The following is a 26,219-nucleotide window of genomic DNA, read 5'->3' as shown; positions in this document are numbered from 1 at the left end:
GTGCCCATTCGAGGCGCTTCTTTGCCATGATTGGAGTAGACTCTAATTTTTGTTTTCTTTCTTGACCGTGTGCTTTTATTCCCTCGGCACAAAGAATCCTTCGAACGCTTTCAGGCCAAATGCCTGTGCCGTACTCAGCCATTTTAATGCTTAAGTCTATTAGAAGTTGCACTTCTGTTTCCCAGAGCCAATCTCTTAGTTTTCTGATACCTCTTAGCGATAGCTTTGGTTTTCGCCCTCACTTCCCAACCCTATTTTAGCTCTTATTCATTTCAAGAGAGATTCTACTCACAGATTTTTGTTCTATCCCAACTCTACTAGCAATGTATCGCCGTGTATATTTTTTTTTCCACCAGAAGTATTTTGTTAACTTCCATTTTACGTGAAGAAAGGTCTTTTGCTTTTCCCCATTATGCTGCAATTACAGAACTACGCAGAGTAAAAGATGGATATACGAAACACATCACGATCAATTTAAACTGGCCCATTCGAACTGGTGAACGCTTTGAATGTCGTTAACTTCTTACGACAGCAACTACAACACTTCAGACTAAGTTGTTGATAGAAACCACAATAGCTATCTATAACTGAAACACCACTTTCAGAAATTTCTCCCCTCACTAATACCATCTGCTGTTCAATGGTGATATCACCACTTCAACTGTACAGTAAACAAATGAAGGACCCTATATTGGTGGTTTAACCCTTAAATTAAATGTTTTAGAACTCTGAAATTAGGACTCCTACATCAATTTTGCATTTTTCGAGCGTGAGTGTAATAATTTGAACACGTCTGTAGTAGTATTTTTTTCTCCAATATTTCACCTAAAAATTGTCAATCTTGATCACGAAGACAAAACATTTGAAATACCCTCATCTACGTGGAAGATGAAGCTATTTAATCTCGGAAGACGTTCTATTTACTTACACACAGATGTAGTGAGATAAGATTTATTATTATTATTATTATTATTATTGCATGATCTCAAATTTGATAAAACTACTTACTTTCTCGCATTCTAGTAATTGACTTTAAGAAACAGATTTAATCACCATTTTTCAACAAAAGAACACTAACATAATCTAATAACTAGATAAAATAAAGATAAGAGTTTTGAAAATGTACAAATTCAAGTGGAAAAATTAGTTAAAAATTCACAAAACTTGTGAATCCTCTAATTAAATTTATTATCTTTACGTAGGGAAATGGCTTCCAGAAGAAGAGGAGCGTTTGGCGACTGCTGTTTACGAATTAACAAATGCAATACCAGGTGAACAAGTGACTTCTGGAATATCATGGTCCCATGTTGCAGAACGTGTCGTGAGTAGATCTGAGAAGCAGTGTCGAACCAAGTGGCTTAATTACCTGAATTGGAAGCACGCAGGTGGTGTCGAGTGGACACGAGAGGATGACATGAAACTAATTACTAAGTAAGAAAATACAATTCTTTAATGTCCCTTTTGTAATAATTATACGTATATATACACACACACACTCTTCAAAAGAACCAGATTAATATTGTTGCCATGTATTTTTTTTTTTTTTTTTTCAAATAACACGGTCAGTTTATTATATATTTCAAATTTATATGGAAAAATAAAACTTAGTGTCTCATTTGTTATTCAGTATTGCAAACTAAAGTTACTACAGAATCACAAATATGCACATTTTGGTAGCCTCTATAGCAATAAAAACGCAAGTGAGGAGGACGGGGCAATGCAGATCCGAAGTACTTGAGTATCTAATACTATGATCGTAATATGACAGATTTCGAATGAAATGGAACAAAGATACAGCCGATTGAAAATTTGACTTTTTTTTTCAAAAGTCTGTTTTGAAAATCTGCTTAGATAACTACATGTACCTCATTCAATTGCATAGATGTCCTTCAATATGTTTGAGGATCAGAATGCCGTTTACAGCAACTTGATATGTCAAACCGTTCTGGAAATATGGTAAATACTGGTAAAGTTTGCAGCACTGCTTACAATTATGTAATTCAAAAAAAAAAAAAAAAAAAAAAAAAACTTTTTGTATTTACGCCTACCAAAAAAAGTGTTGTTATAATGTCATAAAAGTAAAGTAAATCAAAAAGTGTTTTAAAAAGTTCCCACAAATACGCCCTTTTAAGTAATATACCAAATTTAACAATTTTTTCATATCGCTGGAATATTTTGAAATATCAAATTGCTGTAAACAGCATAATGATCTTTGTCTGTTGGGAACCATCTACGTAATTGAATATGATACTTGGGCAAACATTTAAAAAAAATAAATAAAGTCCTTTGAAAGAAGTCAAATTTTCAATTCCTTGTAGCTTTGTTTTTACTTGTTCGAAATACGTCATATGATGACAGTGGTATTCAATAGTAAAGTACTTTGGATATGTGATATCCCGTCCGTGCTACTTGCATAATTACTGCTGCAAAACCCTCCAATTTTTTTTTTATTTTTATTTTTTTTTATTTATTTTTTTTTTTATTTTTTTTTTTTTACGATTTTTATGATACTATAGCGTTGTTAGTTTACAGCACTGTATAACAAGTGTGAAATTGTAAATTTTCGTTTTACATGTAGATTTAAAATATGTAATTACTTGACATAGTGCCATTTGAAAAAATACAACTTTATGTTGGGTTAGCAACACTGTTAACCTGGCAGTATTGAAGAGTACAACAAACAATGTTCCCCTGTCCATATTTGCATGATACGAAATTTCAGCGTTTTGTATCCATTACTTTAGAAGTTACAAGAGCATATCAAGATAAATGGTCCACATTGTAGCCTATATGTTGGGTGATTCAGAATTCCTGTTGCATTGCTGAAATACACTCGAGAAACTAAATAAAGGATCTTACACGAATCAAAATCAACAACTCGTAATGCTTGAAATTACGTAGCACAGAAATTTTATGTTAATTTGCTATTCAGGTTGGAAACTTCCTGTCTCAGGGTTCTCACCAGTCCTCCGAACATTCTCGTTTGATGAATTCTTTCATCATCTTCATCATTCATTTTTTTTAATAGTATATACGGCATAACTGAGGAATGCTGAATCAAATAATTTTATTTCATTTCCAGTGCTCTCAGTGGTGTATTATTGGCTGGTTTACGTATTATTCCCTTTAAAATTTTCTCCACCACTACATCTTAAAGGAGGACATGGTGGCTCAGTGGTAGAGCGCTCACATCTGATGCGAGGGGTTTCTAGTTTGAAAATTAAAATGAAATCTTCAAGTTTTACATCCCATGGTTATGCCGGGTAGGCTAAAGGAAACGGTGATGATAAGAAATGAATGCAATGGTGGAGTGAGAAAGTGGCAGGCCCCGAGCAAACCCACGCACACGGTGTTTGTCCAGCACAAAGTTCACTTGGCGCGAGCTGAGATCGAACCAGGGACCCGCATGCACCAGCGATGAACGCTCTACCACTGAGCCACCGTGGCCCCGGTCTCTGGTTTGATTCCAGGCCATGTGCGTTTGTAGTGGACAACATTGTTCCCATGGGTTTTCTCCCGTTTCCTCTCACATTACCCTTTCACCAATTATTTAATGATCATTTACTTTCATTAAGCCATCACTCTCCATTAGCCTATATGGCGTAACAGTGGAATGTAGAACCAGAAATTTCATTTTATTTACTTATTCCCTATTATATAAATAAAAATGAAACTGAACTGATTGAAATCATTTTTTGGATATAGTTATAAACTACCTCAAACTATGTTTTTATCATGTTACTTTGATTAAAATGCGTATCCTAATGGAGAAGCGAGGGACCAAAATTCACGCGAAAAATTTAATTTCTCACAATTCTGTTAAGTTAGGAAAATGAAACGTGATAATATGAACTCCTCATTAAAAATAAGTGGACCTGTCTTACCTTTTTTTGAGAATTCTCGTTTCAAGAAGGAGAAGGGAGCTTTTTTTACATTTTTGTAATCACATTGATAGTGATGTTTGTTTCTGTGTGATCGAATCACGGGAAAGCGGTTGAACAGGTTGAAATGAAGTTTGGAACATCGTAGGTAGCAACTTTTAGCTGGGATTTCATTGTGTCATTTTGGTTAAAATACGTATCCTAAGGGAGGTAGAGGGAGTTCAAAATTTGTTAAAAAAAAAAAAGTATCTCACGAACCCGTCAAGTTAGGAAAGTAAAACTCTATATAAATTCCTCATTAAGAGGAAACAAGTTTCACCGTTTATGAAAATTCCCTTTTAAGTAAAGAAGAGCGACATTTTCTATAATTTCCGTCTTCACGTTGAAATAGACGCTCTGTTGTTTGTGATCACATCGCGGATAAACGATTGACTTCTTTGAAATGAATTTTAGAAAATAGGTAGTATCTACCTTAGGATGGCATTTTATCATTTCATTTTGATTAAAGAGCATATGTTAAGGGGGTAGAGTTTTAAAATTTCTGCGAAACGTAAAGTATCTCGTTAGTTTTTATCACTACGCTTTCATTGAAATGCGTACCCTAAGGGTGGCTGAGATATTTTCCATAAACTTATTTTTCCCGCGTGAGGAACGGAAATTTCAGCTAGTCGTCTCCAAAAGACATCAGTGCTTTGGTTGTCCCTCTTGCAGATTTATTTTCGTGTATATTGGGAGACTTAAATCAGAACTGAAGTCGATTTCGAATGTTTCTACAGACACACTTTTTTTTTTTTTTTACTTTCGTTTTTATTATTTCTATTACGTTTCGTCAGTACAATCACGCTTCATGTGTAACGAATTCTGAAACATTTTGAATGTATGAGATATCAAAAACGACTATATTAGGTTACTGCGAACGGTGAAGTAGTAAGTAGTTATCTTATCCCGAACAACACAAGCTTCTCGGAAGAAGAAAAAAGAAGTACTGCTTTCGACCTTTCAGTTGCGTATGATCCCCACGTTTAGTTTTACTGTAATTCGTCTTTTTTTATATTCTTTGTTTACAGTTTCCAGTTCCACTTGGCCACAAATCTAAGGAATAGCACACTATTCCTTTTTATTTATTTATTTAGAAGTAGTAATAGTAAATAAGATATCAGGAAGAATCTCAAGATAACATCCTGGTACAATTCTGTTGTAAGACAAACCGTACAAAGTACAAGTAAGAGCTGGACTGAACAAACTCATCACACTTCTCCATTCCGATCTTAGTAATGCACCACATGTGAGGCCAAGATAGCATTTAGAAATTATAAATACGTATCTTCATCCGTTGAACATTGTCAACAGTCCGTTACTAGAGATTTCGATTTTTACATTCTGTATTTATTTCCATTCTGTATTTGACAGCACTTGAAATGTTTGGATACAACTTCCCTTATCACAATCCCAAAATATACCAGATGTATATAAATGAATATAGCAGTTTGATTTGATATATATATATATATATATATATATATTATCACTTAGGTAGGTTTTAGGCTCAATTTAAAGAGTAAGAAAGATAGTTTTAGTTGCGTGCATGCGCAGATAGCTTTCCTTTGTTTCTGCTTGGCAGCGACCGTAACAAACAATGCGACTCCTCAACAGAAAACATTTTGTGTTTTGCAGTTTGCTAGTTATGAATCATTTATTGCAGTTCAACGTGTGTTTCGTAGGGAGTTATTTGTGATCCCCCAAATGCCAACAACATACGTCGATGGCATAACCAGTGTGAAACGACCGGCTGTCTGTGTAAAGGTAAAAGTACAGGACGACCAAGAGATTCTGATGAGAATGTTGAGAGCGTTAGGGTGTGTTTCTTGCGAAGTCTTAAAAAGTCTATTAGGAAGGCCAGTAGTGAACTTGCAATGCCAGTGATGGCAGTATGGAGGTTCTTAAGAAGGCGCTTACATATGTCTCTCTACCGTTTACAAATGTTACAGGCTTTAAATCCTACTGATTACGTTGTATGCTTTAACTTCGAAATTAAAACGTTGCAGCAGGAGTCGCCATCGACCCGTGCACTAACCATATAGCCACGAAGGAGCCCACGGTCAAACTCATACCTCATTTGACATGTTTTTATCAGAGATGTTGAGAATGTGTTTCACCTATTCTAGACTAGCAACGATCTAGTCAGTGCGTGAGTGAATGGGGCCTGAATATTCATGTTTTGGATGCAGATATTAAATTCTGGGTTTTATGAGTTTCTATAGTCAGACAGATTGAGACTATCAATAAAATCACAATGTTCTCAACAACCTTCTAGAAACCAGTTGTAATAATTCATTTCCATTTCAAGATATATACTGAGAAGCTAGTTACGACAAGCAAGACGACGTTTCGATGTTGGTTTCTCTTTCACTGACTGAAGTCTCGCGTAAAATCTTAATTGTTCTTACATTGTAGCTTACTTCTCAGATATTCTACTTTAGATATAATCATGAGTTAATCACGGGGAACATGCGTACTGATTATATGGTATTTGTAATTAATAATGTTTATTTTGTGTTTCAGGCTTATGTGTTTAGATGTAGTGGAAGAAAATGAAATAGATTGGAATGAATTAGCAAAGGGCTGGCTATCAGTGAGGTCTCCACAATGGTTAAGAGGCAAATGGTGGAATTTGAAAAGGCATTTACCGGGACATCAGAACCTTCCATTTAAAGGTATGCTTTTGATGGTTAATGTAAGATAAGCTGACTAACTTAATTGGAGTATTTTGTCTTTTGTGATGTCATAAGTCAAATTTATTGTTTTAGATTAATACAGAAATTAATGTAACACTTTTTCTAAAGGTTTGACTCTCCATCAAATCTTCTGTATTCGTTGCGTGCAGTCATATTAGAAGCCCAAACATGGAATCAGTACAGTCGGCTAGCAGCTACAATATTCCAAAGGAAATAATATAAAAATGGTGCTGCCGTAGTTAATAAATAATCTATCAAGAGTTGTTTACCATTACCAAACCGAATGATTACTGTATTAATATTTGTTTTTTAATTGTTAAAATTACGTTTTGTTTGGTTTTACTACAAAAATATCGAACTAATAAATTACACATACTCGTAAAAATGTCATTTTACCTAATGATAAACTTAGTGACTATATATGGTTTTCTTTGATATGAAAGTGAATAATTCACCTGCAATAGAATTGCAAATTATGACGTTCAAAAGGAAGTGAAAGCTAACTTCTATACAACAAGCTTGGCCATCACTGGAATCGGCCTTTCCTCATGGTTGATGCCACAACTGCTAAATGCTACGGTTAATGGTCTCAGCATCTGTTTCTTTTCTCTCTCTCTTTTAAAGTTTTGATATGTTGCTTCCTTACTTACGTTGCTTCTGTCCAAGATTGGACTTTAAATTGCGATTTAAACCCTCTTCAAAATACGAAATGTATCCAGCTCTGTTGAGCGTGACAGCAACTTAGAAGGTTCAGAGCTCCAAATGGCTCCTCGCATCATCAGTGAAAACCCAACATTTGTGACCGTTGATTGTAAGCGGTCCAAGTGGAATTCTTGAAAGGATTGTCTCCAGGCCCATGTGTGTCCCTTCGGTGAAAATTGCAATAATATGGACTCATCACAGAAATTTACCTTGCAGGGCCAGAAATTAAGATCGTGCCGCACGATGTTTGTTGCCCACTGTTTCCACTTAACAGTACTGGCTATGTTAACGTCTTGCAGCTCTCCTCTGATACTTTAGTTGATGCAGATAACTGGTACCTGTAATTCGGCTCACTTTCAGGTCACTTTACAGTCTTGCATTTGAGATTTTGTTCCACATGCCTTTTTGAAGCCTTCATCTGCCGTTGCGTTGGGCCAGGTTGACCAGAATGTAGACCCACACTTCCCTTTAGATGTCTTTTAAATTGAGTAATAACCCGATTGAGTTTAACAATGAAATCTGAAGGCTTCGAGAAATTTGTCTTTGGCATGCGCCAGAAAGTATTGTCCCACTATCCGACCACATTCGAAATCAGTCAGCTCTTTGGGTCGAGGCATTGTTTCTCTTGTGGTATCTTCACACTGTCCACATCTGCCATAATAAACAAATTACGACCATTAATGACCTTCAATCATTACATTTCATTATATTGCTAGTTGTCTATTTACTTATGGTATGTCTGTGTGTGTGTGTGTGTATCTAGCTACTATCTAGTACACTTACTGTGCGGTGGTATCCTACAACGATCCAATTCGCTTGATACCCAGTTAGGCTGTACTTTTGGAGAAAAAAAAGTTATGTTGTATAGTCTTTAATGTTTTAAGAGTAAAACTTACCCTTGAGTTTGATTATTTATGCCTCATAAGTTTGCATTTGAATAGTAGTTAGACTGAGTCTTAGACCTATGTTATAGTATAATCTATGTGGTAGAGAAAAGGCCACCTACCACTCAGCTTTGCAATGTAAGACTTAGGAAGTGCATATATGTATTTGTTTAAACAAATGTCAAACTACAGATATGAGATTTCCAGGAGTTTGCAAAATGTATCCTATAGTTTATTATGTATATTTATAGTTGCACTTTTTCAGTTCTGTTATGTGTTGAATTAGGATTAAATTTTACAACGATACTTGCAAAGCAAGCAATGATCTTTAAATTTATGTACTGGCATTTAAGATCGAATGTGCTTGCATTACTGCAGAATGAAAATAAATTTCGATATGAATGTAATTTTATACCTGTTATGTCTCATGAATTCCTTTCTTTCTTAGATTATGAAAATCCAATCTATAAATATTCTTCATTATATATTTTCTATTATGTTATTTTGATTTCAGTTATTTTGTAATATGTTCTTATATTTACACCTTCCTTTGCTTTTCTTTGGTAGAAATATGCCGTCAATTGTACCTTATACAACCACAAACTTTAGTGAAAAACTCAAGTGTGGACACTCCTACTGTGAATCTTCCTTTGACGGTAGATGCAGAGGTACAAACGCCATCAACGTTGGGTGTTGCAAATACAGCGTTGATTGTTCCTCATCTTGGGATTGTAACGACGTCTATGATCCTAGATACCCAAGGTAATGTCACGTTCTTATGTGGTAAAGGAATAATACCACGTGAAACAATTACTCATTGTGTACTTACGGGAAGAATAGCGAGAAACATTAAAGAATATGTAGCTGTGGGTAATTTTTATGTATATCTACATAATTTTCGTGAATGATTCGCTTTATAAACAGTGGTTTAAAAATAATAATTAAAAAAAAAAAAAAAAAAAACACTTCGAACAGGTATACGAGCTCATACGAGACCTGGACCTACAGCTTAATGTCGAATCACACGAGCTCCCATCGGGAGTCAAACATCATCCACTAACCATTTACCCAGCAGCTGGCTCTCCCTCGCTAGTTTGATGCATAGCCTTGCAAGAAAGCTTCAGACAACAAAGACATATGGCTTTCTTTTCCTCCTATAATTTATCAAAATCTTCTGAAGGAGAACAGTTGTTCAAATTATTTTAGAAATTCTTATCCACATGTTGATACTAGCTGAAATGCCCGTTCTTTGCGCGAGAAGAATTAGGTTTATGAAAAATATTTGAATCCCCTTTTCCCTTAGGATACTGAATGCTAGGATATTTTTAATTGAAGTATGATAAAAATCCTTAAGACATCTACTTTTGCTATACATTTGGAAACACCCTATCCCACGTAGAATACGTCTTTTGATCAAAGTGATATGACAAAATCTCAACTTGAGGTGGATATTAACTATGCTCCAAAAGTCATTTCAAACGGGTCAACAGTTTTCCTGACCTTAGAAACTATGGAATCGGCACTAATCTTTATCACTTTGGATATATTTGTAACCTCTTCTCAACCTCCATACCAATAGGAGCTGAACTTGAACATAAACGGCATCAAGAGTGTCACTATTCATTTCAGCGACCTCAAAAACTGCGGATTCGACGCTAGCATTGGTCATTTTCGATTATATTTACATGCCACTTTTAAGTAATATATAGGTCTTTTACCTGCACAGTATTTTTTCCACATAGTAAGTTATGTGTGTACAAAATTTGGCTGAAATTTCCCTAGGTTCTAGAATTATGCTGGGAAATACATACATAGACACATACCCATCCATTCTCGTATGGATGGAGCCTTTGACGTTGCCCCTGTCAGTTCCTGGCTCAGTTAATATGCCCGTTCTTGCCTAAATTTGGGTTTAAATATAATTAGGACTGTCACCAATTCAGCTTAGCTACACCGAAAACTATCGATCCACACTAATCTGTCATTTGGACATTTTATTTGTCACCCCTTCTCACCTCCATGCCGATGGGGGGGATGGTGAATTTGAACTTCTAGAGTGTCATTATCCATTTTAGCGTCCCTAAAAGCAATTGATTAGACACTAAAATCTGTTGTTTACGATTATTCTTACGTCACCCCCTTCCCACCTCCCAGGGGTGATAGGAGTGTCTTACTCCACTAGTGACAGAACTTAGACTTAAACGGCATCGGAAGTGTCACTAATTTCAGCAATCTCGAAAACTGTGGATTTGACATTAATAGCATTATTTTTTTTTTAATTATTTTTACACATCACCTCCTTCCTAACACCCTAAGGGTGCTAGAAATGTTTTACACCCACGGTATTTTTTTTCCAGACTGTGTGTCTATGTATGCATATACCAAGTTTAGTTGAAATTGCCCCAGATGTTCCGGGGTTCTGCTGGGAAATGCATACACACACACACACACATACATACATACATACACTCGTTAATACATGTAAGAGCAAAATCACCGGGGCAACTAACATGCCCGTTTTGCCTAAACTTGGGCTTAAATCTCACTGGAAATGCCACCAATCAGCTTGCAACGCCAAAAACTATGTATTCTATACTAATCTCGGTCATTTGGACATTTTACTTTTCACCTTTTCTCGCCCCCCTGCTGGTAAAGGCTCAACTTGGAGTTATCTAATGAGTCACTATTCATTTCAGCGACCTCAAAAACTCTGGATTCGACTCTGATTTCGGTCGTTTTTGACTATCTTGGCATGTCACTCCCTTCCAAAACTAGGAGTGGTAGGGATGTCTTACTCTTATAGTACTGCGTTGGAAGTGTCAATATTCATCTGAGTGATCCCGAAAAACTGTCTTCGACACTAATATTGGTCGTTTATGATTACATGTCACGCCCTTCCCACTCTCTGTGGATGATAGGGGTGTTTTACCCTACTAGTGGCCGAACTTAGACGACATCGGAAGTGTCGCTATTCATTTCAGCAGTGCCGAGATTATAGATTCAATACTAATATCAGTTGTTTTTGATTATTTTTACTTTTCACTTCCCCCTCCCCCTAGGAGTGTTACAGGTGTGTTATTCTTTCAGTACAGTATCGCAAATGTCACTATTCTATCGACTCAACACTAATATTGTTCGTTTATGATTATCTTTACATGCTACTCCCTTCCCACCCCTATATTAGGGGTATTTACCCATTGGAGGCTGAACTTGGACTTAAATGGCATCGAGAGTTACTATTCATCTCAGTTAACCCGAGAACTATGGATTCGACACTAATATGTCATTTTTTGTATTATTTTTATATGCTACTACCTCCTACCACCCTGGGGAAGATTTATCACCACAGTATTTGTTTCCTGATTGTAAGTTATATGTGTATCAAGTTTGAGAAATTACTCCAGGCGTTCCAGAGTTATGCTGGAACATAGACATACATCCAGGTAGATATAAAATACCCCTTTAAAACAAGAATTTAAATTTAAAAAACTCCAGGATACGTGTCCGTTTGGTTTTAATTACGAAAGTATCTACCGAATTTCATGTTCCTAGTTTGAGAGGTTGGTGAGCTACTAAATTTTTCGCATAAAATATGACTCCCTGCTCTACCTTTGGGTTACGTATTTTAATCAAAGTAACATAATTAAAAAAAAAAAAAAAAAAAATCGCTTAAGCCGTATATCCATGACTCGATGCCAAACAAGATCCGTTTCATTTTATAATAGACTTGGATTTGAGTTTAGCGTTCCGTTGAGCAGCGAAACTATATGAGATGTGGACTTACAGCTTAGCGTTGGATCCGAACCACATGAGCTCCCACTGAGAATTGAACCCGAATCCCCACCCCAAAGGCGCGTACAATATAATAGACTAGCTGAAATCCCCGTTTATCGCACGAGCAGAATAGATTTATCGAAAATATTTGAACTCGCATTGTGATACACATTTTAGTGAAAGTGTAATAATAAAAAGCATTAGGTACTCTATTTCTCGAGAGGACCGTATGCATGGGTTTCCTCGGAGTTGTCCGGTTTCCTTCCACTTTCTTCATTCCATTCATTTTTCATCATCACCATCTTTAGCCTACACAGCATAACCGTGAGACGAAAAATTGAAAGATTTGATTTCATTTCACTTGACAGGATAGTGAGAGACTCAATTTTTCACATAGATTTTGACCTCAACTCGTTTCTTAGAATATGCATTTTAATCAAAGTAACATAATAATAATAATAATAAAGGTCAAGGTACGAGATAACTATATCCAAAATATTATTTCAGTCGGTTCAGCAGTTTTCCCGTGGTGCGATGACAAACAAGATCCTTTTCATTTCTGTATAATAGGTTTAACCTGACAGTGAATATCTTAAAGAAACAAACATATATAATATTAACTAGGTGTAGTACTTTACTAAGGTGAGAGTATAGTGCTTTGTATGTGGGTGACCTGGTTTTATCTGGAGCACGACTGTACTTTTCTACTCAATTTCCACTTTTTACGCATATAATTCAAGAGTCAAAGTAATAAACTTTTCCACATACTTTAACTGCATTTGAACAATAATTCAAGCATTTTTTAAATTAGTAAAACAATATAAATTTATCTTTCTTGTTTTACTAATTAATTAAACACTGAATCTCATATGTTTATGTGCGTGGGAGACCCAGGTTCGATTCCATTGGGAGCCCATGTGGTTCGGATACCACAATTAACTGTAGGCCCACATCCCATATAACCTCGCTGCTGAAAGTCACGCTAAACTAAAATCAATCGAAAAATTGTATGTTTATGTTGCTTATTAAGAGGATAAAAATAAATATCCTCTTTTAAACTTTTATTTCCTGTTTCATAACTTACTTACTTTATCTACACTTACAGCCACACAGGGAGAACCTACACTTACAAACTCAGTGGAAGAGACTGAAGAGTGTGTTAGTGTTACGAGTAGTGACCCGACCACGCATGTATCACCGGCAGTTGAAGTGTTACCACAAAACTTGGTAGCTTCACCACAAACCATTCTCATTGGATGTCCGGTTACCACTAGCTTGACTACGGAACAACCCTCAGAGACAGGAGTTTTCGTTCATACAGTTCCGGTAAGCTTTACAAGTGTTAGTCATGTTCAGATATTACTTTTATTTTATGTTGCCTTAAAGGTAGAGTTTTGTTGTGTGTTAGACTGAGTCTGAATGTACTTGAGAGTTTCATTTGATTGATCAAATTTTACTGCATACGTTGAAATGTTGGTATTTATCTCGAACAAAAAATGAACAAGTGAAGTACGCATAGTTGTAAAAAAAAATCGTCCTTCATGTGAATTTAATTTTTCTGTCCAAGACTGCTCTTCAATTGCTATTGAAACAGTATTTAATACATTTTTTATTATGTCCAATGAATTGATTTAAAACTTTGACCGTCCATAACCGGCGAACCGAAAGCCTGTACAACCTAATATTTCTCACGCTTATATAACAGATCAAGATAATCAACCATGCCAGGTTGATTCCGATCGGATGGGTTCCGTCTATTTATTTCTCTTTCCGTAAATCTGACTCAAAAATTTAACCGCCCATAACCCGGGTACCAGAAACCTGCACAACATACTTCACAAGCTTATGTAGCAGGTCAAGGCCTAATACCAAGTTTGATCACGATGGAAATGAAAAATGAAATCTTTAAGTTTTACGTCCCACGGTTATGCCGGTTAGGCTAAAGGAGACGGTGATTATGAGAAATGAGTGAAATGAAGAAAGTAGGAGGTTACGAGAGAACCCCGAGAAAACCCACGAACACGGTGTTTGACCACCACAAAGTCCACACGGCGCGAGGTGGGATCGAACCAGGGACCCCAAGCACCAGGGAGGTGCTCTACCACTGAGTCACCGCACCCGCTTTGATCACGATGGAATGAGTTTGGTATATGTTCTTTTAATCTTTTTTTTTACTTTTATTTCTCGATAATATGACTCAAAACTTGACCATCCATAATTCGGAAACCAAAAACCTGCTTATACTTTTTCGAAAGCAGGGAAAAATCAAATTAAGAGCTAGTGTCGAACCAAGGACACCTCACGCCAGAGGCGAGCGCGTTACCACTGAGTCACCATGCCTCAAACAGATTCCGAAGAGAAAATCTGCAAGTATATTTCTGGTGTAATTGTAAAATCAATCTGTTAATGTAAGTTAATGTTGTTGAATCAGTTTAACTTCACGTAAGATGATTCGAGCCACGCTAACTTATGGCAGAGTGGCGTACGCGAAACGTTAAAATGACCGGTGCAAGAAAATTTATGTTTCCTGTGATACCGTTGCATTTGAAAAAATAAATAAATAAACATTTATTAAATTACAGTTATTCATTGTATTTAAGTAAATGTTGGACTGTTATTACTATAAACAATCTTAATATGTATACATAATGATATATGAATATATTATTTTCTGCTTTTCCAGGCTGAATCATTAGCAAGTAACGAAAATGTGACTGTGCAGGTAAATCCCTCTGCTCAGCTTATAATATCAAGCGCTGATCCAACATCTCTGTATCACACAGGCATTGCAGATGATGTCGGAGGTAAGTTTTTTAAATCCTCCGATCGATTACTTCGTGCATGTTGTGTAATTTTCAAGAGTTCTCTTTTCTATGGAGGTTGATTTGTCAAAATTTAATTTGAAATAGTGGATACAATCTTTTTTTCTTTTGAAATAGTGGATATAATCCGTTAAAAAAAAAAAAAAAAAGAATAACTTTTGGGGTATTTTTCTATATTTTTTCATAGTTGCTTGACATAGCACTGATAGAATTTAGTTTGTCTTTAAAAGAAATAGCTTATTATCTAAGAGAGGCAATCAAGAACACTGAGATGGTTAGTGGATAGACGTGGTATTAATAATAAAATTTATGTTATAGAAAATTAAGGAACCATATTTCCATATAAACTCCCTATTCTGATCAGTAGTGGTTTTCAAACTAAACTGAACCAACTCGAAAAGAAAGAAAAAAAATGTCATTCTCTCAACATAGCGCATGAACTGTAGTTAAAATTAGTCTCAAATTCGTGTAGCAGCTAAATGAATAAATCGGTTACTTACCAGGCAGAAGCCATACTTCAGTTCCTGTACGTGTTAGTAATTTTCATAGCAAAATACATACTAATTGATTTTCTTTAACATCATCTTTGAGAAGGAACTCTTTTGGGATTCCATATTTACGTTAATTATTTGTACTTTTTCGTTTTCTAGTCTACGAAATACTTTACTATATTTGCATTGCATACTTCATTTAATTTGAAACGCTCTCTGTAAACGTAAATGCAAAGTTAAGAATTTTGATTAAATGATGCAACAAAATTGAGTGCACAAAATTTGATGTCCATCTATCATATTTCTCCCAACCATCCCAATTTTTGTTTTGCATCTCTCCCCATGTGGTTTGAATCTCAGTTAAAATGATATCCCCTCCTCTCATATATATACTGCTTGTGAGAAGAAAAGGCCTTAAGCTCCAAAACGAAATTCTTCATGTTAACGCTTTGCTTTTTTTTTTTTTTCTTTCTTCCTTTCTTTTCATAAAACCTAATAATGTTTATACCAAACTCAGTTGAATAGGTCGTCAACTTTAGCCGGCTCGCAAATTGTACCGATATTGTAATGTGACAGAACATATCTAATGTGCAGTCGCTAGCATAGTTGTAGCATATAACTTATTTCTCCCATATTATTTTGTCGTATGACTTCACAATGAAAGATCGATTTAAATACGGTTTCTTGACTTAAAGAATTACATCCTCTCTCTGACGAAGAAAATTGTTTTTAGGTTAGCTTATTTACCGAAGTTAAGAAAGTAGCATGTACAAAGTGGGAATGCCCTTTCGTTGGCAACTGTAATTAAATCATTAATCAACTGACAATCTTTAAAGATAATGTTTATTGAAACAAAAATAAAATACGTAGGTTTCTCTTGTGTCTTTATAACTGTCTACCGTTTAACTTATTTTCCCTCTCTCCGCTAGCGGAATTTACAGCTCCATCATCAAGTGAGACTCTGCCGTGTTCCCAGCATAAGGGGACTGAAACGGACGCTGAATTGGTGGAAGGTCTGTCAGGTTTAGAGGGTTCATCTGATGAAGGCTTGGATTCCGAAGTAGAAACAGCGGAGGCAACAGTGAATACTGATATAATGCTTAATGGTAAGTTTATATACGTATTTCTGCCCTAACTGTCTATGTGTGTGTGTTTTGAAATGATATTTGCAAACCAGTCAACATCTGAAATGACAAAAAAATTTACGTTGGAGTAGGTTATAATATACTCTCTTCGTAATTCGCGATTGAGTTTCTGAACCGAGTTAGGTCCAAAAGAAATTAGGCTTAATTGTCTTATAGGACATAAATATAAATCACAAATTTATAATAAACAGCTATAAATTTCTGGACCGTTCGTTCTGAAAGTTTGTTGGTTTTACTTTTGAAGGAAGTTTTCGTGATGTTGAAACATTCGAAGTCGAGATGTCAACTGGTTTACAAGTTTCAGTGTCTCGACATGCAGAAAAAATCTAAATACAATGTATTTACACGATGGTTTAGAATTCTTCTGTAGAGGTGAAAGAAACGGATCGAGTTCGGTAAAGAAACTGAAATTAGTGTGAGTGAACCAAGTAGAAGCAATAAGAAAAAAATATGAATATCTAAATAACGGAACAAATATTAGTAGTAATAATTACTACCATCATCATTATCATATAATTATTACTCAAACAGAAAGGAATAAAAGTTAATAAGGAAACGATAGAGGGAAAACATTGCAGCTTTTGGATATATTTTTATATGTGCAGACATTAGCAGCTATGTTATTCAACAAATCAAACCAAATTTTAAACTTAGAATGAAAAAGGAAATGACATTCTCTGGAAAATAGTTTTAATAATTTTGTTCATGTTCCATAAATCAGTAGTTTATTAGTGACCCTACAATAATGTTACTAATTTCTTTTGGAAGGATACAGTACATTGGTTGGTTTGTAATTCTCAACGCGGACTCTATATCAGACAGACCACATGACTTCCCATCACTTTTTGCACATTGGCCCGTTACTGATACGGCTTTTTGAATTTAGTTTCTAGAATATTGGCACGGTTTCTCCTCTTCTCCAAACTTTTTTTTTTTTCATCCAGATAGTCTGTCACCCGGTAAAATCAGTGTGTACCCACTAGACCTGTCACTTGTGTCATTTTATCATTGTTTCCTCTTGTCCGAGTGCTCTTACCTTTTTCAATGTTGCGTCTGCCTTCCTGACTAATATATGTAGTTGTTTCTGTTAGATTTTGTTCTTTCTGCTAGCTTAGCTATCTGCAGTTATTGCTTCTGGCAGTTTCTCAAAACACTTTCTCCATCCTTCTTTAGATCTCCCAGTTGTACGATCACTATACTTTTTTTATTTTCGATTCACGTGTTGTCTTTTCTTGCTTTTGTGTTAGTCTATCAGCACTTTCTTGTTCCGTTCCATATCTCTTTTTAGGTTTGTACGAAACTTGACAAGGCTTTCGCCTTTTCTTCTTTTACTATTTTCTCACTTTGTACTTGGCTTCTTGTGCAAATATATTTCTAAACCATTTCCTTCAAGCCATGCTCTTCTTTCTCATTGCTTATCGTACTCTGTCACTCCATCTTCTATTTTTTTTAACGCAGATATCCTTTCGTATGTTTCTTTCCTTTTTTTATCACTCTTTTTCAGTATTTTCCAATTTTTCTTTATCGATTTGTGTTTTGGCATTTTAGAACACCTTTTTTGAATTTATTTCTTGCTGCTAAAGCTCAAAGCTTCCATACTTTGTTTTCTTTCTTGTAACAATAGCACCATCATCATCAGCAGCAGCAGTAAAGAAGAAGACTATGCATTATCTTTGTGATTCATCTAGTAGAAATCAATTTAACTTCCTAAATGCTTTTCCCCATATTCAAGTAATTATGTAATCTATTACTGATTTTGTCTTTCTGTCCAAACTATGTTATGCGCAATTTCTCTTAAATTATTCTTTCTCGATTCTTAGTCCGTTCATTTGATAGAAATTTATAGACAATTATTTTCTTCATTCTCTCCTCCGAAACTAACATGTCTCAATATTTCTTCGTATTCCCGTCTGTCCTTTCCTACCTGTATGGTAACACCTCCTACTATTATTTATGAACCTTGTTTCCCTTTGTAGCTCTTCTTCGAACGGACATTTTCCTTCTTGACAACCCATTTTTGAGTTTACTACGTACATTTTTCCTTTTCCTATTGTCATGCTTCCATCTAAAATAAATTCGACTTCCTCCACACTGTCTTTGGGTTCTTACTAACCTTTATTCCCACTCTATTCGCATTAGTGTCATTGTTTCTACTTCAACATAGTTCTCTAATAGATCTTTTTCGGCTTCCCATTTCCATTTTGTTTCACACAAAGACCAAATATGTCCATTTGTCTTTTTTTTCCATGATGTCGGTCAGTTCTCCTATTTTGAGAAAGAAAGAAAAAATTTTTAGTGTATCAAATATTAGGACCATTTTCATTTTGAAAAGTCCATCGTATATCTAAGGTTGTGTATGCATTTGAAAGCAGATTAATCAATCTTTCGTGGCTTCTTAAGTCAGACGTAAGACTAAACTTTCTCTGTTAACCTCTTTCGTAGGAGTAGTGCGTCCCTCCTTCACCACGAGGAGCTGAGGTTTAATTTTGACAAATAAAAAAATCATAAAAGGCTTGACGGATTAAAAGAAGCATCCTCAATTTTCAAACATGGAATTTGAATGCTGGATGTAAAAACACGAAATTCGCTATATCAGAACTTCTTGATACACAGAATAGCAATGTTAATATACAAATTTTAATGTGAAGGATACAGGGGGAAAGAAAAAAGTATTTTTTAATATCTTCATACGTCACACGTTCATGTAAAATGTGCTTCTCAATTCATTTTTGTATCATGACATGTGATCAACTTGCATAATTTGTCTTATTGAATATTTGGAGGCACAAGAAGTGAAAACTCTTCGTATATAAAAATGAAATTTTAATTTAGAATCCGGACATGACGATAGGGCATCACTGAAGCAAGCAGATATTTACAATGGAGATCTTTTAAATCCCGCCTCAAAGGACGAAGAAGAAATTTTATTGAGTATTTCATTTCAACCGCTAGATGTACAAACACTAGATTTGGTATATCGGGCCTATTTGGACTAGAGAATAACAAATATATCATTCGCTTGCACAGATTCAATGAGACGCAGAAAGATTGGCACTAAATATTGCCCTTTTTAACACGCGAATGAATTTACTAGTGTCTATATGCCATCAATAATTCTTTTTCCTTCTGTATTTTTTTCCCTTTTTTCCACTGTACTTTACCTACCACCTATCCCTTGAATTTTATATCTTTCTCCACTGTCTCTCGCCACTATCAATCTGTTAACGTTATCACAAGACTCTGGATGCCAGTAATGAGACTATATCTAAACTGTTACTTTTTTTTTTTTTTTTTTTTAATATTTCCTTCCTACTTCTTTACCCATCTGCCTGATGAAATTACGGCGAAAGTATTTCCTGCATAGTTTCTTTTTGTTTTGTGGTCATATTTTAACTAATTTCTAACAAGTACGAATATATATAATAAAATACATGTATATATAATAAAGTACAAATATAAAAAGAGATGCATTGTGGAGAGAGTAAATATTTATGATAATTTCTACGTTTTTCAGATCCGATTCTTATCAACCCCAGTAGTCCGTTAGCCTTAGAAGTTAAACATGACTTGCAAGAGAAAAGCAGTTAACCACTTGCCTTTGTGAAAGTAACCATCGTTCCTAACTATACATCAGTATTCAAGTGAGTGTCGTTATTATATTTTTATTTGTCGTTTTCTTCGAAACTACATGCAACCAGTGCCATTTTAATTATGAACTAGAAGCGCCAGGTAAGGGTTTTATATGTAATTATGTACAGTTAATATACAAAGATGGTGCGTTTTGTATCTTCAACTTGATTTACATATAAGCGAAAATGTTTTGATATTCATCTTCATTTACGTAAATTTGCAAAATTATATGGCAGGATTAGAACTAACATACAGATCATCTTCTCATTGATTTTGTACTATTTTGATGGATTTTTATTTCTTTTTCCTCAATGTATTCAGATTTGAAGTTGTTTGTAGCAACGCAAGGGCTAGGGCCTATCCTGTTAATACAAGGCCTTGTATGGTTAGCACTAGTTTGTAGATTATCAGAGTGAGCATGCTGTTGCCATAACGTTGAAACTTTCAGCAATTTAGCATCAATAAGTATAAGGTTTCGGTAGCTAAAAGAAGTCCCCAAATATAGTAATTTGTCATTTAGGAGAATGATACAGCACATTCCAAACAAACAATTTTAATATCTATGAGTAATGTTTGCAGTGCGATCAAGTAAATGCAAAAATTGTGGCATTTTTATGACTTTGATCGACTAGTAATCCCAGTTTTGTAATGCTGAAGTAATACTTGCGATATTAGAAATCATGAATTTGACTTCCTAGCAAGCTTTGGTTTGTTTGGTGCAACTGATATAATGCGAAGTTCTTGTCGATCACAGTATTGTATTTTTTTTCTTATTTTTTATTTATTTTTTTATTATTATTTATTGGTACTTTCAAATATTTCATGAAGAAAGTGCAAAGTAGTTATGGATATTGTTTTCAGCCTCAATTATTTAAGTCCCTCACTAATTTGAGAATTTCTCAACTGCTTTCGAAATGAATTATGGTTTTTCTTATGTATAAAAGGAGTTCCCAGGGGCAAGATAATGAACACACAATAGTTTTGTTATATATACAGAATTTAATGTGGGGAAAACATTAATGTATAACATTTTTTGTAAGTTTCTTTTAGCAATTCTGTTAATAGGTGTAAAATTTGAAAATTGTGGATATAATTAACAATGTATTTTAAGAATGCTGAATTTTTCCTGATTTAGTTTTCTATTTGAAATTTCTCTATAAATATCCGTAATTCCAATTAATTAATTATTTGAATTAATTACGTAACTACTGAATTTTACAGTTGGCAACAATATTCTTTCTTTGTATGCAGGGTGCACAAACTATAATATTGTCATAGTTAATGAATTGTATCAATACGGTCAATTAGAGATTGGTGTTAAAAGCTTAATTTGTTGTGATATTTATACTCTGTACCAAATGATGAACTTCTTGAACTAAAATGTCGATTTTTGAATTGTAAATGCGCTCCTGATAGATATTGTTTCGTTTTAGAATCTAGTAGAGAGTGCAAAATTTGTTGATCATGGCATATATTATTAATACATATTTTGTTGGCTTTTAGACATTAAATGAAATATTTCTGTAGTAATTCAACAAATCTTGTATTGCTGTTAGTATTTTTTAAAATATATATAATATAGCAGTTCTTTATTGTACAACTTTTTCGTATTATGGTACAACATGTACAGACTTGCTAAAATTTCTCATAGACAATTACTGGTTAATGCTAATAATTACTTAGTGATGTTGAATGGGTATTTTGTTTCATATTATTGGATATAATCCTTTGTTATCAATTTGCTATTGTTCAAGTTTCTTATAACATTCTGTTTGTTCATCTTTGCATAAAATATACTAGGGTACGATTGGCTGAAATTATTACTGGAAGACAATATTGTTTAATTAGTGTTGAAAACATTAATTTCGCGAAATATGTTGAGCACTTCTCTTAGTTACTCATTAGATATTGTTTCTTCTTGTGCAAACTGTTTTGATATTATTAGTTCTTCAAATTCTGGTTTGTAAAGTACATAAGTACCAGATGCATGTAAAATACATAATGCGAAAATGCTGAAAGAAGCGCGAGTAAATGAATTATTTGTTGGCTGGTTGTGTCTGAAACTAGCGTTCCATTTTAGCACGAGAAATTTTAGTTTAAGGTGTGATCCAAAACAATTAACCTCCATCGGAAATTATATCTGGATTTTTCGCATCAAAGATGAAACACTTAGTGTGAGTTTCAGCTTACATGCTGCAGAGCTGCTGTGCACCCTATACGTTGTAAAAAGATTATATTTGTGTAAGAATTCATAATAGTACTGGTAACTTCTATATTTTAGAATTCTTGCAGATAAATTCCTATTGAACACGTAAGCAAAACCGCCACTAATAATTGCGTATTTTGTGGTCAAGTTTGATGTGCATACTGGATAAAAATCTATGCAGTTTGTTAAATAGTGTTTCAGTGATAGTGTCCCTTGAGTCCATCGTAACCAAATGCAAGTATTCACACTTGAGGCGCAGGGTCGCTAGTGGCTTGTTAGCTTACACAGTAAGACTACAAGGTACTATACTGTTTCGCTCAAATCTTTCATTAAAGCGTGCATTCTATAGTGTCCTTTTTTTTTTCCTGGAGAATTTTCCAAATAGATTTAAAGGGTGCTTTCTGGACGGCTGCTACAGTATTACGTGTTTCTTCCTTATGGGCAGCGGGCATATTGAACTCTTAATTCCCTTAGTTTATCACTATTATCGAAATCAAAATTCAACTTAGATTAAGCTGGCATTATACTATCACTGAAACCTTTCGTTGGTTGCTTCCCACTTTTAGCTCAATTGACAGCTTTCAACCAGAACCCAAGTTGATCGAAATGCTTCATCACAACGAGTAGAAGAAACAACTGGTGTAAGTAAAGGTAGATGATCTTCTCAACCGTTTTCTGTGTGCACTTGCTGGTGATTTCCTAGAGCTCTTTACATAATTCTTCGAGATTTTCTTGCCACTACTTGCTTCGAAAAGCTTCTTTTCTCCGTAAGATTTTTTTTTATTTTTATTTTTTTTAAATTAAGAAACTTCAGTTTTTGTTCTCGTCCCAACAGCACTTTCTACAAATTCCTTGCTGGAATTGGGAAAGATGTTTCTGGCAGTATTTCGGCACATTGCATCCTTCTTTACCTGCTGATCGTTGACAACAACCAGAGATGATCAGAATTTTTCGCCACGACGAGTAGAGGAAAAAAGTTCAATACATAAACTTACAAAAATGCCTCGTATTTAATATTTTGTAAGAAATAATTACTGAATTGAACCACGAATTAATTTCGGGTGTTGGATACATATGTTGTCTCAATATTTTTATCTACATATTAAATTAAATTCTTTTGTGCGAATGTTCCATTTTTGTTTATTTCTTGTCTATCTGTTTTTTAATTGGTTACCCCCTATTCTTTTAATACTCCATACTTAAAGAGAAAATGAGTTGAACATAAAATAAGTAATCACTGATCGGAGCAAAATGATATAGCATTCTACAATCTTGCCATCTAAGTTAATGACGGGAAATTATGTTGGAGTGAAGGAAGAGATCAAATAACTACAATATTTCAGACACATTATTGATTTGTCATCATAATGGAATGAAACTAGCCACTGTGCGCCTGAAATGTAAATACTAGCATTTAGTCACGACTGACTCGAAAGTATTAACAGATACGAGAATTTAACTAGTAGTCTTTAATTCATGCTTTGTTGTATTCTCTTCTTCGTGTCGGGTAAAAATCATTGTGTAATATTTTTTTGTCCATATTTTATTTTTATTTTTTATTTATTTTTAAGTCTACTAGGTAGAAAATATATTATGGCTTATGTCCGTAATGCTTAATAATTGGTGGCTTTACCACCAATTGATCCGTGGGTTTGAGTTCTATTCATTGTAATTTCATACATTAAACGGCATAACTGTTAACAATTTCTAAACTTTCTTTTTATTATTGTTAATATACAATGTACGTAATATTGTTCCTTCGTATGCAGATTGACGTGAGTACACTGAGAAAATTATCACAAATGTCCAAAATTAATAATAAATGACTGAATGGTGCCAGTAGTTAATTATAGGTGTTGAATACGTATTTTGTTGTAATGTTTCATCTGAATATTGGATGAAGTTCTTGTGTGCAGTTTTTAGCTTTTTTCATTGTTGAAATACATCTTTCGTAACGTTTCTTTCTGTGCAGATTCAGTTTCTAGGCATAAGCTATATGTTATCAAGATGATTATGATCATTTCTAGAATGGTATTTTTGAATATTTATTAAACAGATTTTCTAAAAATTGTTTGTCTATTTATTTCATGTTTTCATGTATCGAAAAAAAAAATCAACGTAAGTACATAATTGTCACATGTAGTGTTTAAATGCGACTGTCTCTGTGGCGCCCCAGTTGCACTCGTTATTCACCAAATCATATCGTAAAGAGGGCAAGAAGGGGAAGAATTAGCGTTGTTTTCTGTAGTTGGATATTAGCAGCAGGAGTTTCGAGAATTGGTAGGATGGATTCGGGAGAATATGTGGAAATATTGGAAGGACCTATGTTACCAACCGTCAGGGCCGCAAATCTGAAAGACGAAACATCTATCATTAATTACGTCTAACATAGCGGCAGTGTGCATACTTTGAGAATAACTAAACAGTGGTTCCAGAGACATCCTAACATTTCTTTCCTCGATTGCCCATCTAAATTCTCGGAACTTAACTCATTCCTTTGTTTCAGGATTGCTGTCACAGACATGTGGAAATGGATAATTGAAACAGGAAAAAGAATTTATTGACTAATTATTTGTGCTGAAAGCGTGTAAAGTGATTGTGAACAGTGTCACTGTGTTTCATAACACATTTGATACAAATATTGTGAAAGGGAGGGAAATATATCCCTCCCTTTCATAATAAGTTCTGTAACAGCAATCCTGAAACAAAGGAATTAAAAGTAACATTTATCAATGTAGCCCATATAAATTCAGAAACATCCATACTGACTAACAAGAATAATGACCTGTATTGAGTACGGTTTGGAAAGGTAATACCTCTCTAAATAACTTGAAAGATGAATAATTGTGTAAATTCAAATGAACACGTCAAGAAACAAATGAAATTGAATATAAATTCCTTTGATGCTGCAGGTAAATGGCTACAGGCAAATGGCTATCGATCTGAACCCAGATATTCGCATGGTCAATATCGTACAATTCTTGGTTTATGTTGAATTTTGAATCGGATCCCATTGAGTGCCCAAAATGCAACTTTGTGGTGTTTTAGCACACATATGGGACTACAATCTGGACAATTTTGAACAAATTCACAGGGACATTTCTATGAGAAATTCAAATTTTAATTTGAATTTTTGAAGTGTTATTTTCTATTTTAAGGTTTCTCAATATAATACAACTCGTAGAGCAATGTTTAAGCTTTACAATGGTGTTTGTTTGATGTCTCTAGTGCAAATATTAACCATTTTATGACAATTTTTAATAATCACTGTAACTGAAAAAAATGCCCTTTTTTGACATTTTTGAACACTTCGATGGAGACACTTTCAGAAGGAGAGAGGTAACATTTGGGATTTTCTCATCTCCCACTGTAATAAAGCTGTGCAACAATTTTTACAAAAAAATCTAAGATGGTCAGGTCAGATTTTGTCATTTTATTGGTTGATTTCACATGGAATGTCCCATTGGACCTTGACACTCTTATCTAGTTGATCGCCAGTAGTTTGCTTGAAGGCATAACATCGCACAGCAAACAAATGAATTCGACACGTGCCACTGTACGTTCTGAACAGGGTTGGATCTGCATTCCTTCACCTTCATGGTTTCATGGAAAAAATACATATCTTCGCTTCTGTACATAGCACTGCCAAAAGACTTCGAAGAAACAAAGAATGGTTGCATTGCTGAGACAGAAGAAAATAAAATTTCTGAGACAGAGGTGGGTATTCAAATTATTTCTTTATTCTCTTTTAATATGACTGAATCATTTTCCTCATAAAAGTAGGTGTAAACATCTTTCCAGTGAAATCAAGTGAATTTATGCAGTCATCTTGGGCACTTTATCTCACGCATTTTCCAATATAGTGCAGTGCAAGCTTCATTAAAATCGAATAAGTTGTATGAGAGTTATGGTGAAACGGACGGACGGACGGATGGACGGACAGAGGCAC

The 26,219-nt window shown here is 34.7% G+C and overlaps 1 protein-coding gene across 4 annotated transcripts in view; it reads left to right on the top strand.

The window, feature by feature from the left end:
- LOC145688102 (cyclin-D-binding Myb-like transcription factor 1) overlaps positions 1–24,338 on the top strand; it is a 117,429-nt gene extending 93,091 nt beyond the window's left edge. For all 4 annotated transcript variants that reach the window (XM_081761841.1, XM_081761843.1, XM_081761840.1 and 1 more), the window contains exons 8-14: positions 1,203–1,431; positions 6,444–6,595; positions 8,770–8,964; positions 13,082–13,302; positions 14,660–14,780; positions 16,219–16,395; positions 19,949–24,338. In XM_081761841.1, the coding sequence (XP_081617967.1) occupies positions 1,203–1,431; positions 6,444–6,595; positions 8,770–8,964; positions 13,082–13,302; positions 14,660–14,780; positions 16,219–16,395; positions 19,949–20,022 (1,169 nt within the window). In that variant the 3' untranslated portion in view covers positions 20,023–24,338. The remainder of the gene's footprint in view (positions 1–1,202; positions 1,432–6,443; positions 6,596–8,769; positions 8,965–13,081; positions 13,303–14,659; positions 14,781–16,218; positions 16,396–19,948) is intronic.
- The last annotated feature ends 1,881 nt before the right edge of the window (positions 24,339–26,219 follow it).

Source organism: Thermobia domestica, chromosome 6, assembly GCF_964235325.1.
Source record: "Thermobia domestica chromosome 6, izTheDome1.hap1.1, whole genome shotgun sequence".
NCBI classification, from domain to species: domain Eukaryota; kingdom Metazoa; phylum Arthropoda; class Insecta; order Zygentoma; family Lepismatidae; genus Thermobia; species Thermobia domestica.
This window is presented reverse-complemented; position numbering and strand designations above follow the sequence as displayed.